The sequence below is a fragment of the Borostomias antarcticus genome (genome assembly GCF_949987555.1).
Source record: "Borostomias antarcticus genome assembly, chromosome: 8".
In the NCBI taxonomy this organism is placed as follows: Eukaryota; Metazoa; Chordata; class Actinopteri; order Stomiiformes; family Stomiidae; genus Borostomias; species Borostomias antarcticus.
The window spans coordinates 23,324,824-23,345,178 of NC_140241.1; the positions used below are offsets into that span (position 1 = coordinate 23,324,824).

The following is a 20,355-nucleotide window of genomic DNA, read 5'->3' on the forward strand; positions in this document are numbered from 1 at the left end:
CCGCTTATGCCATTAAGGAGCGAGCCCTGTGGGGCGGAGCTTAATGGTTACGTACACACACACACAGAAACACACATGAACACTGAACATGACTTGGGCATCTGTTGTAGGCTACTTTAAGTAGTACTGTGTGCATAGTGTATAGTTCAGATTTTTTTTTTTACATTTGCACTTTAGTGTAAAGTCTGATACTTTTATTATTGTCTACCTCCTCTTTTTTATCTCTTTTATCCTTGTCTGTTTCTTTGTCCTATTGTTATTCATCTTCTTGTATCTTACTGTTTTTAGCACAATGACTTGAGCACACTTCCTTCATTTCACTGCACGTTTACTCTGTATCTCTGCATGTGACAAATAAAACTACCTTGAACCTTCTACCCAGTTCTATGAGTGGAGCGAAGCCCCACAGAGCCTTTGCTAAACCCCAGCCTGCTCACTGAAAGCTTAGCTAGGATAAGATTGCTGGGCTAGCTGCCCTTATATACTGTATCTGACTCTTATTGGCCACAGGTGCGTGTATATTTAGTTATTAGTTTATTTATATAGTACTGTAGCGACCCTGGTTTAATGGAGTTCTGATTTGAGAGGTCAGCCGGCCTACCCGGGGGGGGGGGGGTGCTTATAAATGTCTGTGTGAGACATTCGATCTCTTAATGTGTGAGTTCAACAACAGGCTGTTGTGTGAGATTGTTCAATGTTTCTTAGATGTGCAATAAACCGAGGATTCAGTCTCTGACCCAGTTATTTGGCCAACATTGCATTGGTGTCAGAAGTTGGCGCCTGCAACTGGCATTCAACTAGATTAAGCCTTAATCTAGTTAATTTAAGAATCAAGCAATCATTTGTTGCTGTTGGCGTATAAATCATAGGCTATAGACCTATAAGTATTCTATATAGGCTAGCCTAGGCTACTTCAGACCACATTCGAGAGTGATCTGCACCGAAAAACTAGTCTATTTGAATTGTTGGTTTCAAAATTAGACACAAATATTGAAACCAACAACTGAACGATTCGGTAGTTGGAAATAGCTCGTCACAAACGTAAACGAGGCAATGGGCTGTACGCAGAGATAAACGCTATCTTGCTGCAGGACAGGCGGGGGTTCCGCACTGTCGCTACATCGCCGCTAGCGTGCATTCAAAAGCTTGAATCGAGGATGAAAAGAACGCGCTGAACGCTCGAACCGAAGAGAGTGGACCAGAGAGGATCGGTTTCGATGACTCAAACTGAGGCAAGTGTTTTGGCATGATGTAATTTTATCTAGCCTTCCCATGTCCATGCTCAGTGTAGAACGACTATAAATATGTTCCTTTCTGCGATCAATATTTAGATGCTTTTCTCATGCGCGAGTGATTAACTTCATCGGTGTATTTGCCACCAACTGCAAATGACAGGCCACTATAGCCTGTATTTATAGCCTACGAAAGTGAAATCCAATTAAATAGGCAAATATGGACATCATCCTTAGGATCTAGGTCTTATTCAATAATTGCCTGTGACGATCCTGAAAATGCTAAATGTAGAACCAGTTTACCAGTTTATGATGCAAGTTACGGATTATTATAGCCCAATTGTGTAGTGTGATGACAAATCAATTTGATCAGGAAGTGCATAGTCACATTAATGTAAGAACCAGCCATTTTAATTGTGTCCTAACATAGATCTGACACAGCTAGGGAGACTTCCCAAACATACAGTAGGCCTATTATTGATAAGCAGATTGCGTCCATTGCCAATCAGCAATACATAAAGGGTGATCGTTTTAAAATATTTTTTTAAATATAGGCCTATTTTTTTTAAATAACAGGCTTGCGTCGATGCCTGAATAAAGAGCGACATGCTTTTAAAAAAACTTCTCCCTTTATTCTATCTGTTGTCAAGGAGACAAGTCGGTTGATCCATGATCAACATAGGGTCATATTTATAGCCTCCTGTGGGTGGGGTATATGATTCTGACCTGACTTACCCTCAACTTGCTTGTGGCAAACATTGGAGTGCTATTTTGTCCAGTTAATCATAAAGCCACTAAAAGCTTCCACTCTCTGAGGCTATTAGGGTGGGGGGTGGGGGGGTTTCAGGGTGCCACAGCTATAGGCCTAGGCCACTTTTCTTTTCTTTTTTAAATGTCGGACAGTGCACACTGCACAGCAACAACAGTTATTGATCCTTGCTAGTAAAGCTACCTCACATTGGCCAACTTAAGTTACTGCTGTATTACTGGATGGCGAGAACTATCGTTTTTTGAGGTGTGTGTCTTTGTGTGTGTGTGTGTGTGTGTGCGTGTGCGTGTGTGTGTGTTCTAGGTGGAGATCTCTGGGGGGGCCGCGAGGGCCTCGGGGTCTCGACAGTGCTCCCGCACAGTGAAGAGGCGGATGTGGGGGGGGTTGAGGCAGCAGTGGAAACTGTTGGGCCTGTTTGAGATCGACCAGCAGCATGAGTTCTACAGCCTCACCTGTATGATGAAGGAGGGCCTGTCTGCTGCAGTGCAGAACACCATCGACAACCCTCCGCCGGTGAGTGACTATCCTCACAGGTCAGCATTCAGCCGCAGTGCATTTCACTTACCAAAGGGAAACCTGACTTAACATGTAGCCTAATTGTTGTTGACGTCCATGACTTAGAAAATGCTGCTTGCTTTAGTCGGAGTGTACCTGTGGTACTCTCTAAATTATGAATAGAATCACTGCACCATTCAGACACATGTCATTGGGGAGTGTGTGAAAACATAGGCTACCAAAATTTGAGAGTTAACGATTTCACCCGCCCCGTTAAAATACCACATGCTGAAAATCATGGCCTTGTTAAGGGAATTATTCTAATGCTTAAGAATGAGTAGTTGAAATGCCGAGGTTCACCTTTGCAAGTCCAAAGCTGGTTTCTTTATTTCCAATACGATTTGCAAAACGGGTCTTTGGAGAGAAACACCCAGGTTTCTAGAAAGCCCCCTGGATCTCCTGAACACACCATTTTATTCAAACTCTCAGGCCGGAAAACCGGAAATTGAAGCTGATCGGCTAAAAACACCATTTGATGTCATGGAATGGGCGTTACAGGAGGAGCCTCAGGAAAGCATGTGATTACACAAAAGGAATAGTACAGGAAGCATATAACAAAAGAGACAACAGTTTGAATCAACATTAGGACCAGAGGACAGAGCTGAAGTGGGGGAGTAATCCCCTCTACTCCATGTGGATTTTCCTACTGTAGACCAGATCTCACCTAGCTGGGCCACAGGGGATGTTCCCTTCAGATCAAAGCAACTGGGAGCTAACGTCATTGAAATCAGGGCCTTGTTTTATTGACAGTAGTCTATCTGAACCAAACTCAATATTTCCTATGACTAATGTCTTGATCAGAGAATAAACAGATTTGAATTTCCTATTACAGTCTACAAGGTAAAGACTGGGAATAAGCTGTTACAGGCTCATTTAAGGAAGGTTTGCATTTGTGACCATCCAGGTGTCCATAATACAGTTGGCTTTTCAAAAAGACGTAAAGATTTTGAGAATGAACGGGACTATGGATGAAGAAGGTCACACAATCACTAATGTAATGTAACTAATGACACAGTGAAGGCTTTGACAATCAGACAATGGTGTATAATATTTGGGAAACGTGGGAAATCAGCATCAAAAATGAAGGTGTTCCCTTTTAAACTACATTGAGAAATTGAAACTGTTATACACAGCAAAACTATCATTTGAACACATTTACAGTACAGTAAAACCAACCTTAAAACATATAACAGTATCCCGTGTCATGATCATCATTGAGGATTCTGGCCTGTGAGCTGTATGTGTTCTGCAGCGGTGGTAGGAGCTCCAATCCTGAGTTGCTCATTTTGAGAGGGCAGTGAAAGGACGATCTAAGGTCAAGAGAGGACGCACTGGGGACTGAACAATAGGACCTCATCAGAGACAATCATGTTCCACTCACCTGTAATTACTCAAGGCTTAGGCCCCTGAGAGGGCACGCTTTGGGACCACAGCCCTTAGAAACAGGTGCACAGTATACCTGGAGAATCTAGCTAGACTTGTCTTGAGCAGTTTGGAGTTAATTAGTGCCTGTGTATTAAAATGATTTTGTGTATCTTTCGCTCGTGCCTCACCATATCATCCTGTTGACTAGCTACTAAACAAGCTATGTTCTCTGTGGATTTAGAAAATTGACGGCTTCCTGAGTAGCCTATACTAGACAAATTACACTGTACAAAGCAAAATATACTTGGAAATAGACAATTGAATTGTGGCAGCGCCCCTCTGGTGGTGAGCTCTGGGACAACATGTGTAGGACGCAGAGAGATGCACAGACACGGATACACAGGTCGATCTAATGTCCTTGCCCTTCAACTTCGTCGGGGCCCCAGACTGGGCTAGATTCCAAACTGAAACCCCCCCTTTGGCCTTGAGAATCAGAGCTGGCTGGATAAAAGAAGGCAGAAGGAACATTGAGTTGTTCTGCTTCTTTTACAGTACAACTGTCATTACTACAGTAAGAACTTAGTATTCAGATCTAATTACATTAATGTTTAGTTCTTGGATACATAGACTTTTTTTTTTTGTAATTAAAGGTAACAGTTGACATTTTGTTTTTTTTCCCAACAATCTTGCCCAACCTCCCCACCTCACCCTCTTATCCTAACCCCAATAATGTTGATATTTTGGCTGAACTTTGAATTGAACCTGAATGCTTATTCATAATGGGCATCAGCAGTTGTCAACTAGAACAGTGTTATGAATAGTGTCATGCCAAATGATGTACTATGTGTAGATCTCCCAAATTAATCAAGGTGGTCCCATGATTTTTACACTCATGCTGTCACCTCAGATAAGTGCAGTTGATTCCTGTTGGAGGTAGAGGAGAAGGGATCATGTGTTCAGTTTGGAATGGAGCCTCTGCTGAAGCTGGGTAGGCGGGGTTAGGGGTGGCTTGTGCTTTGTTTAGCATGTATAGCAAGGCTGTTTGCCCTCAGTGTTGCCCAGGCATGCATGGCTTGTCTGACAAACACCATTGTTGTCCTTACAGAGGAGTATGGAACAACACCACGGCTTTTATTAGAGCCAGAGACATTTGGGATTCAACTTATTCTAACTTAAATGAATCTGGAAAATGACAGATAATACTCTGTTCCAAGATTGGAGTCTACGACTAGCCTACAGCATACTGTAATATAAGCTAGTCATATTAGAAACAAGCATTGTGGCAACAATTAAAACAATGACTTCTCATCACTTATAGAAACTTACAGACCATTTCCTTGAATTTCATGGGAGAGGGTTAGGGCTAAGGTACAGATATGGTCAGATTGACTTCTTCTTTTCATTTCATTTTTTATTTTTTCTGAGGCCTAGTGATCTGTTGATGGTCTAGTTTTCTGCCAAACCTTTGATATTTATTGTGTTTCTTTGCATAATTTGGTCTGAGAATGTAACAAACTAAAATGATTTCCTGTGTGTCACAAGACTGTCATAGTCCACTGTAGAGAAGTTGTCTGGAATAGTAAAACTACTGTGTGTGATCTCTATATGATGCTTCTCACTGGACAGCAGTATTGTTATGTCCATCTCTCCTTCCACACATGTTCATACACTAAGACGTTGAGAAGTTACATATTGTGTTGGCGAAACTCCTATAATGGAAAAAGTTTGTTTTAGAATAACTTTTTAAGCTTTTAGAAAATTTTCTTACTGTACATTTTGTGCCTAGATAGACAACTCATCTAGCAACCATATTGCATTGGAATTTTGTATGGCTGTACTTCTCTAGTGAATGAGTGGTCACAAGGTAGTTAGTCACACACACACACACACACACACACACACACACACAACCACCTGATGCCTAAAAGTTCCATTGAAACATAGTCTGCTGACTCAGCAGGGTAATGCATGAATGTCCAGTCTGTTGTCTGGTATTCACATTGCCAGCTGCTCATCCACAGGAGCCACAGAGGAGCTTGTGATGCAGCCGCATGTCACAGCAGTCACAGACATCATGTCAATTTATCACTTAGGCAAAGTCAGTCTTTCTTGTTCTGAAGTGAACCGGGACAAACACACCTACGGGTCTCACATAGTGCGACGCGATCCAGCACTACTACAGTAGACCCAGACAGCATGTGGTGAAGCACAGAGGGGTGAAGTGATGTCATCATTTTGTAGGCTGAGAAGTTAGCATCGCCGCCATTTGGTTCCGAGTTCTAAATCCCTATGGGAGAAATGAATGGGAGTCGCGAAAAAAGCTGAAAATAAGGTCTGTGTTTAACAGAGACTCCCAGAATAGAGTACGTTTTGTTCTAAAAGTTAAAACACATCATTGAAGATGAATTTTGAAGCCCTTAGTTGGTTCTGAGGTCGATTGAGATACAGTATGCTAACCATTATTGAAACTGGACGTACAATAGCTACAGTATGTTTCTAAGGTGGGAAGATGAAGTATTCATCACCTTTTTAATGTGGGACTTCAAGTTTAAATCTGAATCTAAGATAACACTGAGACTTGTAACCTCAGATTTAATCCAGGGATGAAATTCCCCCAAATTATTATAGCATTTCTCTTTTTTTTAGGGCTTACTAGTAGGATTTCGGTTTGGTCCTCGTTTTAAATTATTGCTCATCCATTTATTTTTTGCCAAGAGACAGAGTAATGGAGTCTATAGCTGCAGCATCACTTGGTTCAGCAGGATGTACAGTTGGGTGTCATCCACATAAACATACATTGTGCCCTCTAATGATATCCCTGAGTGGCAGCATGTATAGTGAGAATAGTAATGGACCAAGGCAGCTCCCTTGTGCAACCCCCAAAGCAGATGTCATGTTTCTCAGACACATGTTCTCCAAGCCTGGCGTAAACCACTCTCTTTTTGATGTATGTTCTGAGCCAATTTAGCACAGTCAGAAAGACCAACCAACTTTTTAAGATGATTGATTAGGATAATCATCCTCAGCCGTATCAAACGCTGTGCTTACCAGTAGGTCTAAGATTAAGAGTCTAACACTATGATTAAACCAATGGTAATGATATAATTGGTAATAAAATAATGGTAAAGTCTTGTCACATGTGCATTATTAACATTTCTGCTGTACATTTCATAATTTCTTTTATCTTCTCTCTTATCTCAGGAAGAACTGTCTGATGAGGATTTCAGATTGGAAGTCACTCAAATACACCAGGTATGTGCATGTGTTTACAGTATATCATTCAGCTGAGCTTGCTCCACGATTTTCACTTGCTAAAAATTAGAATATGAAAAGAATAAGTCAATTTGAAGAGTTTTTAGTGTGCGGTGAATGTATTATCTATGGACATGGTACAGTAAATGATGCTTCTACTACAGAGCACAGAGTACCAGGCCTGTCACTCGCTCTCCTGACCTGACCAACCATTTCATCTCGATTTTAATCTACTCTACAGCCTGTAATAGCTGTCACAGTATGATACTGTTATTCAGCTACTTATCTGATGTCTGTGTTTTGTATACGAGATATATTTTATTAAACTGAATTGAACTGCTGCCCTGGTGCTCTCTCTATGAGCATGCCGGGATCACTGAGCTCTTCGCTGTTTTGACACGGCAATGGAGGAATGAGCTTCTCACCACTGTCAAGACAGCAGTCACTACCCAGATAGCAAGCGGATGTGTAATGATTCTGGGCCATATATGGGCCGGAACTAAGCCACAAGGGCCAGATCTGGCCTGTATATGGCCCAGATCCGCTTGCTATCTGGGTACCCATCTCTCCAAGGAGACTCAAGACCCATGTCTTTAGAGAACCCCTGGACTCCTCCCCTACTGACCTCTCTACCTCTCTACCTCAACCCCTATGGTTTCATATTGTTACCCAATGTTACTTCAACCTTTGGTATATGTGAAAAAAAAAGCCCTCCTTTCTCTAGCACTGTGACTTCTGGTGGCACGTGTTCTTATTGAAGGCTATGCTAATGATGACTTGTATGTACAGTTGGTACGCTTGCTTTCGATAAAAGTGTTGGCTAAATTACAGAGCTGTATTGTAAAATGTGCTAGTCTTGTAATCTAGTCTTATCTGTGTGTGTGTCTCTGAAGGACTTCAGGATGGATACGTTTGCTGGGCCAGTGTTCGGCAGCTTGAGGCGCTCCCTAGGCATGACAGAGAAGGAGTACCAGCACTCGCTCTCCTCTGACGGCTGCTACCTGCAGTTCATCAGTAACTCAAAGAGCAAGGCCGACTTCTTCCTAACGTGAGTCAGCAGCACATATCATATTAATGGTCTATCTCTTTTTTCCTAACGTCAATACATGTACCGTACTGTATCAATGGTCTTTCTATCTCTTTCTCGGAAACAAACACACACGCGCACACGCGCGCGCACACACACACACACACACACACACACACACACACACACACACACACATACACATACACACGCCGTCACAGTTTTTTCACAGCAGGTGCTTTTTTCCAAAATGTAGGAATGACAAGCGTTTTTTTGTGAAGACCCAGAACAAAAGAGAAGTCAAATTTCTCTTGTCCAATTTGAGAATTTACATGAAGCATCTGGAGAAATATCCCCATTCACTCTTGGTCAAGTTCTTAGGTAAGACACGGACGCGCACGCACGCATGCATACACACACACACACACACACACACACACACACACACACACACACACACACACACACACACTTACCATAACCATAACCATAATCATAATCATAAACAAGAATATTCTACTAAGAATACCCAAATTAACCCACTACTATACAATGACCATATTAGAAACAACTCTTAAGTGATGTAAGACAGCAAGGATGAACCCTCATAATAGAAAATGATGAGTTTCTCATTTTATGAATTCAAGGTGTCCACATGATCAAAATTCCCCAAAGAAGGAAGGTACTGTGACCGATTTGAAATAGTTAAAATACACAATGTATCATGATCTAAGCTTCACCACTTGAATTGAATTATTTTCTTGTCATCAACAGAAATACTTTATTGTTATGCAGAGTGTTTTTTATCCAGATGACCGAATCACTACCAGGTAAGCCCATTACACAGAATGAGAATAAAGGTGTCTTGTGAAATCGGGGCAAGTTTATCCAAAAAACAAAAAAACACTTGCGTTTTACAAGCATACAGTATTTCACAATCATAAAACAATACACAAAAACATTTCACATCAATATATTTGACACATTCACATTCTCGATGCATGCAGGTACGACATCAAGGGCTGTGAGGTCAGCCGATGGACAGACCCAGCACCAGAGGGAAGCCAAGTCATCGTGGTTCTGAAGGACCTCAACTTTGAGGGCCAGTACATCACTTTAGGTGAGAGTGCTGTACTGTACTATTGTTCTGTGAAGTCCCTTAAAATGTTGAGGAAGTGTTTCTATTTATTTTGCTGCATTCAAATAAATAGGTTTAGCTATTGTGTGTGTGTGTGCGTGTGTGTGTGTGTGTGTGTGTGTGTGTGTGTGTGTACATAGTATGTGAGAGTGTGTGTTGTTGTTGTTGTTGTTGTGCACACACAATCTATAACTGACTGCCAGGCACGCATCCGGATCTGTCAAATCTGTGAAAACAGACAATAGTAAAATTTTCAGTGGATTGCCTCACTGAAAGTATAATTCAGCGCAGAACCTTATATCAGATTCTAAAGAGAGACTTTACCAGCTCTTTCTCGGCTGAAGGGGCAGTAGCACCCAGCTGAATAGTGAAGCTCAAGCTCACTAATGCAGGGTTCAGATGGAAGTTAATGTCCTTCAGATCTGAAATCACAAAATTAACATTGTTTAATCTACACAGCTACTACTGGAGAGCATAAAAAAAAAAAATGCTGTCCAGGCTGTTTTGACCTCACCCCATTCCTGTTCATGAGCAAGTCGTCCCGAGCCTTTCAGAGCACGTTTTGAGGAGCAGGACAGCCCTGTCTGTCTCTCCTTCGTCAGAGGCTTGTCCTCTGCCTTCAGTGCCAGGCCCATAGTTGGAGTTGATGCGGGAGAAACACAAGGCCAAAAACCTGTTTTCCCACTCTCCCTGAGGCGTGGGGGGCTCAGCTTGGTCTCCAGCTGCTGTGCTAGGTCATTGACCTCATCCTCGATGGTTGGGGAGGCCATCACAGGTGGAGCGGGTTTAATGGCACCAATGGTGTCGGCAGGTGCCCTGACAGTAGGGTTAGCCCCAGCCTGCCCCCTGAGAAGAGGGGAGCTCAATATGAGCTTGGCCTCCAGCTGCAGTGCCAAGCCATTGACATCATCCTCAATTGTCGGAGAGGCAATCAGAGGTGGAGCGAGTTTATGGGCACTCAGAGGAGCACGGATATAAGAACAGGAGAGCCCTGTCTGTCCATCCTCCATCCTCAAAGGCTTGCCCTCTGCCTCCAGTGCCAGGCCAAAAAGTGGAGTTGGTTCAGGGGCATCACAAGGCCAAAATCCTTTCCTCCCACTCTCCCTGAGGCAAGGGGGGCTCAGCTTGGCCTCCAGCTGCAGCGCTAGATCATTGACCTCATCCTCAATTGTTGGAGAGGCCATCAGAGGTGGAGTTTTCTGTTTTAATGAAAAGGAAGTCACTGAAGCTAATCCAATAATTTCTTTGCTCATTGGTCATGTTATGTAAGTAAATCCTGAGCTTGACCTTGAGGTTCTCCCTCTTAAGCTCAGTTATTGTCTGAAATTGAGTATGAATATTAACCTCGAGAACCTTTACAGTGGCCTGGCAATAAAGAGTTGTCTGATCTTAATATAGGGTGGGTCTACAGTATGTCCAAGCCTGTACACCAGATAAACCAGATACCAGATAAACTTGACTGATCATGCTTACATGGTATATGAAATATAAACTTTTAGGGGGATCACTTACCTTTTGGTAACCAGAAATGGTCTTGTGTTGGCTGGTCCAAGAATGCATGTTGTATTCTTGAGGGGAAAATTGGATGGTTAATTTAAGTTAACTGGGGGCGCAATCTTTACAAGGGCTTTAAGTTTTGGGGCAGGCAATTGACGGTGAACCAAACAATTAACAGTGAACAGTCCACCAGACCACTACACTCACCCAGCATCTGCTTCCGTTGCTGTAGTGGAATGGCAGCCAGAGTGGAGGTTGTCTGAGACTCCTCGCTCAGCAGGTGGATACCGGGATGCACAGGGGCTGCAGGAGCAGAGGTTGGACGAAGGCCCGTGGTCTGGGCAGAAACACATTGGATGGACGCTCGAGAGATGGCAGCCATGGAGGATCCAGAGGGCAGTGCAGGCAGGTTGATCTCCGTGTTGGGCATAGCACGCATGACGGCCTTTCGCTGCATGGACCTGTTGGCTAGGTACGCCCGTCGATGTTCCTTGGGCCGAACCAGGGCCACGTACAGGGGCTTGGTGGCAAGGATACGTCCATTCATCGCTGCAATGGCCTTGGTGGCCTCTTCAGCGGAGGACAGAGACACAAATCCAAAGCCCTTGCTGCGACCGCGCTCCATCATGACTTTGGCACTGATGATGTTACCAAAGGGAGAGAACTCCTTCCTCAGTTGCATGTCATCGATCTCTTCCTCCAAGTTCTTTATATAGAGATTGATGCCAGTAAACGCTTTGGTTCGGACCCTCAGCTCGGCCCCTCGTTCTTTGCTTGATTTAAAAGGGCCAACAAATACCTTTTCGTCATTGAGAAGCATGCCATTCATTCTCTTGATGGCCCTCTCAGCATCCTCCGGAGCCTCAAAATGCACAAAGCCGTAACCCTTGGAGCCATTCTCATCACTCTCCACTTTACAAGAGAGGATGTTGCCGAAGGCAGAGAAGGTGTCATACAGGGCCTGGCTGTCAATGGACTTCTCCAAACCCTTCAGGAAGATGTTGCCAATTCCATTGTCCCTCAAGGTGCGGTCGCGCTGAGACCACATGATCCGGAGCTGTCGGCCCATGACTGTGTCATAGCTCATGGTGTCAAGAGCATGTTTGGCATGAGCTGGCTGCTGGAAGTTGACATATGCATACCGTAAGGAGCGCCTGGTGATCCTGTTTCGACAGACTCGGATAGAATGGAGTGTCCCTATGGGGCTAAATAAATCGTACAACATGGCCTCTGTCATGTCAGGGTGCAGATTCCCGACATACAGGGAGGCCATGGAAATATTAGGAGCACTGGATTGCATCGCATACACCAACCACTTTGAAATGTCACTGACCACTGAAGGAGCAAAATCTAACTATGAAATAGAATGTGGTTGTCATATCGTTGTGTTCAATTATGATGTCATAGTTTCATTGTGAGACAATCTGTTACAGTATGGTCAAACTTGAATTCTAGAATTGTCAAGGAAGATGAAAGGGGGACAGTGGCCATTTGTTAAAAAAAAAAAAATTCTGGGGGCTATATAACATGATGGAAAAAATACTACAACCTGCTCACGCACTGGCAGATTGTTCAGACACGCAAAGTAAAGAGCCCCTGTCTCCCAATGGCAAAATGAATCGAGTTTAAACTGATTAAACTGGTAGAAATTCACGAGTATATTTTTCCGGAAAAAATAATCCTATTCACCTGTCTCCCCTTAGTCTATAACAGTTGAGATTATCTCCTAAATTAAGTGCATACATATCTAAACCAGGCCATAGACTACAATATAGGTGTAGAGGTGAGCAGCAGGAGGTTAGTATAATCAGGCTGTCAACTATGAAATACTTTACCATGCTACCATGTTACCAGTTACATACCAACCCCTATACTGTATAGATTCCCAGTCTCCCATGTTCCTCATGCTGGGAGCCAGTGCCATTACTATGAATTTTGGGCCCCCTTAACACCCAATCCAGAGTCTGGTAAAACAACACCACTGAAGTGTCTGGCATTGACTGTTTCTCCCTACGTATAACCACTGGTTTATCTCTATGTCGAGAGAGCAGGAACACTCTGGCTCCATACGCATTTCTCCTTTATCTGATGACGTTTTGACCCTCAGGCCTTCTTTGAAATCAACAAATCTCTATCATTTCAATGTCTTGTCTTCCATCTGAGGTTCCTCACAAAACCACGTACACAGCACCAGTATTGTGTGAGTAAATATGTAGAAATGGAGAGATGGAGGCGGGGTTGGGGGAAGGAGGGGAAAGCAGACGAGACACTGTCGTTCAGGAGAGCAAAACATTCTTCCCTTCTCTGAATATAAATCAGCAATCCATTTCACGCCAGTTTACTTAGAAGCTGCACTCGTCTCTTGACTACAATACTCATCTAATGAATATGCCTCCATTTGAAGTCACACCTCACAGTCGTGTTATGAGCCAAATTGAAAAGAAGGAGATTAAACGGTCCTCATAAAGACCCCGTATGCCAGATTTTTACAGAATCTCTGGTAGGGGAGCAGAAACGACACTATTGTGTTCTCATAATGATAACCTCATATTAGGCCTACAACCATTTGTCAATAGGCTAGCATGTCATAAGATTACTAACTGTTTCTAAAAGGCGGCACATAGCTCAGGAGGTAGAGCGGCCAGCTGGGGAACGCAAGGCCCCCTGTTCGATCCCAGCTTCTGGAGTGTGCCAAAGTGTCCCTGAGCAAGATACTGAACCCCAAAATCACTCATGTGCGGCATGGTGGCACAGTACCTAATACTGTCGTCTCACAGCAAGAAGGTCTCCGTCGCCTTTCTGTGTGGAGTTTGCATGTTCTCACCGTGTTCGCAAGGGTTTTCTCCCATAAAGAACCCAATATAAAAAACATGCAGAAAAACAGATCACTAATGCTGTCCGTCCCTGACAAAGACGGACAGCAGCACTTGGTTGGCCCCCGGGCGCGTCCCCCACACCCCCACACATGCCTACTGTCTGCTCCCGGCTGCCCTTGGGGGAAGGACGTCAGGATGGGTTAAGAGCAGAGAGAAGTCTCATCAGTGGACGCTCCAGTCATTTGTGTGTGTGTGTTTCAGCGTTGCTGCCTTCCTGCACCATGTGTGATGTGTTTCATTGCGTGATAAATAAGTTGTTTGATGTTTTTTGATATGTTTATGATAACCCATAATAACATTAACTTTGTATACTACCTTTAGCTAGAGCTTTGTAGGAGAGTCATTTGTGCAGTTCAGTCACGACTGAGTATCTGCAAGATAATTTAAAGAAAGTGTTTTGTCCATTTCTGTGTGTGTGTGTGTTTGTGTGTATGTGCGTGCGTGCGTGCATATGTGTGCGCATGTGTGTGTTTGCTGACAGATCAACAGCGGCCATGGCTACTCCGACAGATGGAGATCGATACGTCCTTCCTGCAGAGACTCAACGTCCTGGACTACAGCCTCCTCCTGGCCCATCAGCCCTTGCACCAGGACGAGCGCCATCAGGGCCTTTCCTTCGCCACCCTCATCATGCGCGCAAAAAAGTGAGAAGCATATCCTCTTCTGTTTAACCCTCATCATAACATCACAATCATACGTGTCACAGGACACGGATGTTCACAGCAACTAAAGCCCCAGACGCACTGGAAGAGTCTGACGCTAGCATTTTGAAGTACACCAATTGTTTTAAATGGCCGATCACGCACCAAAAGCGTTTTGAGGTGAGTCAAACTGCCTTGACGCTTCTACTCCGAACTTGTTTACATTTTGGAGCGTCAAATGGGGACTAATCAGTCTAAATCAGCTACCTATCAAAGCTGACGCCTGCAGTGCGCCATAGGAGCGTCGAATGAGGCGAGTCAAATGAAGCGCGTCAATTGACTCTTCCAGTGCGTTTGGGGCTTTAAGCGCGGTTGATTGTCACACGTTGATTTGTGACATCATAATGCATGGAGGTGCGCAGGCAGCGAGCGTTGGACAATTCCTTCATTGAGCGATTTGCGATATGCAGAGCACGCCCACTCGGCGTCGTCTGAGTTATTTCTCTCCTGGGTCCAGCCGACTAAATGCACCGTCACAGCAGTTTATGTTGCAGTGCTGCGTCATGGCTAGCTATTAGGAAAGAGAAGAGAGAGACTGTAGGCTAATCCTGAGAATGTCATGTCAGAGCCTGCATAAAAACTGCAGCTAGCTCAATACTGGAACGATCAGTGAAATTATGGTCTCTATGTTTCAGGTCCATGGTAGACAGACCACAAATAGGGCTAAATGTCCAGAATAACACACTGCCCCTTTAATTAAACGAGAACGCTAAGCTAACTAGTTCCGCACTCTTTGTGTCCATGTCAGGGTTGTTTGACCCACTCGCCGACCCTAAAAAGCACTGGCAAATATACAGTTAGGTCCATAATATTTGGCACATTTCTGCAAACTAAGGTCTGTGATTACAAAACAGCACATCTTCAGAACGTATAGTAATTATTCAGCAAAACCAATGTAAAGACAGAGTGTATTCTCAGAGTATTATACAAATTAACACTGTGTTGCAAAACATCAACCATGACTCATCAACCATGTTGTATAATGACCCATCCCCTGAACTTGGTTACCTTAGATACCATCTTGACCCGCATCATCTCCAATTTGACCTTCCAGGTCGGTGATCACAAGCTCAAGCCCCGCTCACACTGGCACAGCCACTGTCCCCGGGGTGGTCACGGAGGACGACTCCGACCTGCTGGTGTCAAAGACAGGAAGTGTGTCGGAAACACAGGAAGGAAGCCAGCTAAGCGGCAGCCCTGCCGGGAAGCCCGGTCCGTGGCCACCAGCGGGGACGGCCTCAGGCTCAGACGAACTGCAGGTCTTCCAGGCCCAGAACCGCCGGCTGCTTCCCAACTTCAAGAACCCACTTCACGTCATCGACGGGCCGGAGCAGCGGTATTTCGTGGGTATTATCGATATCTTCACTGTTTATGGCTTCAAGAAGAGGCTGGAGCATCTTTGGAAGAGACTGAGGCATCCAGGGCAGACCTTCTCCACCGTCAGCCCTCCAGCGTACTGCCTTAGGCTGTGCCAGTGGGCACAGGACCACACCAAGTAGCCTGGACTCAGGAGCAGCGTAGCGGGGATGGCGGGCTTAGCCGACGAGCAAACACTACTCCTCTAACGGACTAATAAACTAATACGGCTGATTGAAAACATCAAGCTGTGCTTACAGTATACCGCACTCTCATTTCAGATTGTCCACTTGTATGGTTCAATTATTTTCATGTATCAACATACACAGACTGGAAAAAGATTACAGATATATAACAGATATAACAGATCAACATTATATATATATATATATATATATATATATATATATATATATATAAATATATACACATATATATTAGGGCTTTTATATATATATATATATATATAAGGGCTGTCAATTTAACATGTTAATCAGAGTAATTACAGGTAAACAGACAGACAAACAGATATTGGCCGGGGTTCCCGATAAAGAACCTTCTTAAGGAACCCTTTGTATGGGAGTTAAGAAGTACTTTGGAGTTAAGTGCTTCTTAACTCGTTCGGGAAACCCGGCCATTTTCTGTTAGGAAATCCTACATATCCTTATACTGTATATAGGATAAGGATAATATGTGAATTAGAATCAAATGCTATGATTAATGATTAATAGGTATGATTTCATAATTTTGGCAAGACCAAATAAAGAAAGTTTTATAGGCCTTCTACTTTGAAATTTGCATTTAGCTTTCCACATGAAGCCAACTGAGACACATTGCTTTATTTACTTCGGCATATTGTTGTATTTACGAAAGCTGTGTTTTTACTGTTCATCTGACAACATTAATATACTTTACTGAAGCCACTGTGCATGACTGTGACTGCAATAAATTGTTTACGTATTCTATAATGTGCAATGATGGCAAGGCTAGCAAAGGGCTGTTACACTGCAGTACATATAAGATATTCTGCTCCTTATTATGGACAACACATTATATAAAACAACTGGTTGGGTGTGTCATCTTGAAAGATATTTTTCAGACTGGGATTATGATACTGTGCGGTGGGATAGTGTAGATAGTTTGAGTGTGATACCTGGGTAGTGTGGAAGGCTAATTTATGTATGTTACCTGTACACTACCCATGTTGTCCTCTCAATTTAACATTTATGTTTATCCCACTACTCATATTTGTGCCTTTTGTTTGCAGATCATGTGCAGTAAACTTTGCTCAATGCATAAAGAACATCAGGAATTCAGTTATGTGAGACGTTCCGTTTCTGTGTGCTATTACAACTAGCAACACTTCCTTGCCTGGATCTAGTTTGATGTCAAGGATTGCATGGACATACATTCGCCAATAGAGGGCAGCACTGAGAAATGTTAATGTTTGCGCCACAGAAGTGGCCTTCTTGACTTATCATAGCCATTGGTTCATCACCTCAATGTCTATCTTCCATCCACACGACCCACAGCTAATCAGATGATGGAAATAACTCCTCATTAAGTTATATTAAGTAACACCAGACTGGCTCAGCTGTTTTAGCAGTCTGGCAGAGCCTGCGGGCTTCAGGGTGTGAACTCTGTACTGACCAGACTGAGTCAGAAGGGCACAGGTCAACAAAGAATAGCTGTTGAATATTCCCAGTCCCATGTTAAAGCTTTATATTCCACTAATGGCCAGATGCATGCAACTGTACACTTTGTTATCCAATTTGGTCCCCCTTTAGATGAAGTGCAGCTCATAAAGACCTCATTATGCCTTCATAAATCCTCTATAAGCACCAAATACATGTGTCACAAAGCATATATTGTATTACTGTATGTCATGCTTTAGGGTTTAACAATGTTGGAACTGTGTGAGCCACATGTGACCTAACCTACTGTAGCACAAGGGTGGTGAGTAAGAATGAAAATAGCTTTGGTATAGTTTACGACTTGGTTATCCGCTGTATTCAGATCTAAGAAAGGGATAGATTTAATCGTACTGTATTAAATCACCCTGCGGGGCATCATACCTGATCTATACAGGGAAAATTGATAACTGTATTTACTAAATTTCAATCAGCCTCTATTCAGGGGTGAAATACTTGGCTCATGACAGTGACCTTATAGGTCATACATTAAGACAGGACCACAACGTTATCTAAGTTATGAAATGTATTGAAATTCAATCCCAGACAATCAAACTAGTGAATAAAAATATGAAATCACACAAAGGATGGATGAAATGTATTGAAATTCAATCCCAGACAATCAAACTAGTGAATAAAAATATGAAATCACACAAAGGATGGATACATAAAATAAGGCACAGGTTGAATGGATTAATGCCACAATGGACAGATGCTCCCCAGATTATCACAGCCTGTGCCTGGCTCCAGCCCCTGAATCACACGCCCACTGAATAATGAATAATAAATGAAGTGTAAGTGGTCTGAGTGTCCGGCTAGGCCACAAAACACACTCATCCCCATTATCTCTCTTACATAGATGCGATTTAAAAAATATAAAAAAATCTACAAAGAACAAGGCCAGGTCAAGCCTGGCTAAAGGCTGATGAGCTTATTACATCCAGCTGTTCTTTTGATAGTTCTGGCCAAATTGCATTACCAGCTCTAATTTAAGAGTTGGAAATATTTGAAGTAATAGAGCAAGTCTATTTTCTATAGCATGTGTATTTTGTTTGTATGTGTATTTAATTATTCAGATTTACCTTGAACCATGCAATAGTTGATTGACAGTGACGTTTGATTGTTCAAGTCTGATCTACTCTAATCTGCCATTGTTTAATAAGGCCTGAGAGGAGAGGTTGGTGCGAGAGTAGACAGAGGTGACTAGGGGAAGAGAGTTGCTGTGATGATCTGTGCCCTTTTTAGACATCACAAAAGTTATGAGAACAAACCCAGAAGTTTTTCTTGGTGGTTATTTCTGCAGTACAATTCATACCCACAACTGGTACACTGGTGACAGCGGTGCAGCTATTACAGTAATACTATACACCCTTTAGCTTGGCTGAGCTGGCCGTGTATTCATATTTGTACCGAACCATTTCGGTGCAGGACTTTCGATACAGTCCAGACATGTAGCTACCAACAGTGCAGACGTGCGAGGCTTGTTTTGTGTGCGGACTAACGTTAATAGCTTATGTGTAAACATGCTTCCTGGCTATTCAGTAGATTAATCTGTCTAATTCTGTCCTGAAATTTGGTCAGATATGTCACTTTAATAATAGTAATCATATTGTAACATCCCAGGGACTCCACAGAAAATCAGGCAACTAATAAAATTCAGATTGAAGACTTAGGGAGTGGTGTCCCATTTCTAGGTAAAGATTTCAACCCCTACCCCTTCAGTCGAGGGCACTCCAAAAGTAGGGGCTCCACCCATCAGCCAAAAAGAACCATGGAAATGTTATTTTCAAGATTCAAGATCAGTTTATTCGCCATGTACATGGTTTACATATACTAGGAATTTGACAGGGTCACAGCATACACGAATGAAGACAACATACTGTAGGATAGGGTGACTGTGCAGGACAGGACAGTGCAAAGACATAACAGTTCAAATGCAATACAAAGAACAGTCCTAAAAACAAAATACAGTACGAATACAAAATACAATTTAACCAATGAAAAGAAAGACACAATGCAATTTACTCAAACCTTGTACCTAAATAATTGTACTGTCAACGGAAAGGAGGTGCAGATGCTAGGCTACTAAACATAACAAGGGACACAGCCAATCACACAGACACACACGGGCAGGGAGTGAAGAATTAACTGGGACAACGGGAGGCAACAGCAACACAAACACAGAGACACCAGCCGTTCAATCTGACAACAGTATACACCGTTTTGCTACGGTTTTCAGGTTCAACGACATGTTTCCTCGAAATTGTGCGCAACAGGATTAGAGGTAGCCTACGTTTTCTCTCGCTTGGCGGGTGTGTCAGATGAGTTACCCAATCAGCAGCGACTTGTATAAAAACCCTGCAGTATTAAAGAGGTACATTGGATCCAACTAAAACAACACACACAACAGGGTGCTTAATGCACCGTTTCTGTTCAAAAAACATTTTACTACGTTTTTTCGGGTGAACGCACCCCAGGACAGGGAACACAAACAACACTGGGAGCAGGGCAGGATGTGACGTAACTGTCTAATCTATTCTGTGAAATACAATGACTATAATTAATCATAACTGTACCACAATGCACCTAACCTCTAGGCCTAACCTATGATAATCCTAACATATAGAAAAGGGACTAGAGAAACAATGAATGTCCTCAAAACTGGATTTGGAAGGGACCATGAGTAGAATGGACTATAATTTTACTGAGATACAAAGTATATTTTTTTGTGTATAAAGCAATTGCCAATGGTAAAAATGGGCTGTGGCTAGCACCCTCGGTGATGGGCTCTGGTATAGCCTAATCTCGAACGCACACAATGAGCTTCCCCCTCAGTGAAACCTTGTGCACGGGACTATGTAGGCGTGCTTTACACAAAATGGTGACACTAATCTTT

At 43.1% G+C, this 20,355-nt stretch overlaps 1 protein-coding gene across 1 annotated transcript; it reads left to right on the plus strand.

Moving 5' to 3' along the window:
* Positions 1 to 1,217: 1,217 nt before the first annotated feature.
* Positions 1,218 to 15,911, plus strand: pip5kl1 (phosphatidylinositol-4-phosphate 5-kinase-like 1; the record flags this gene model as incomplete). Its single annotated transcript, XM_084442540.1, has 10 exons — positions 1,218 to 1,232; positions 2,305 to 2,514; positions 7,123 to 7,173; positions 8,067 to 8,221; positions 8,457 to 8,581; positions 8,848 to 8,882; positions 8,975 to 9,030; positions 9,208 to 9,320; positions 14,193 to 14,355; positions 15,467 to 15,911. 10 exons carry the CDS (start codon positions 1,218 to 1,220, stop codon positions 15,909 to 15,911), a joined length of 1,368 nt encoding a protein of 455 aa, XP_084298666.1.
* Positions 15,912 to 20,355: the final 4,444 nt, after the last annotated feature.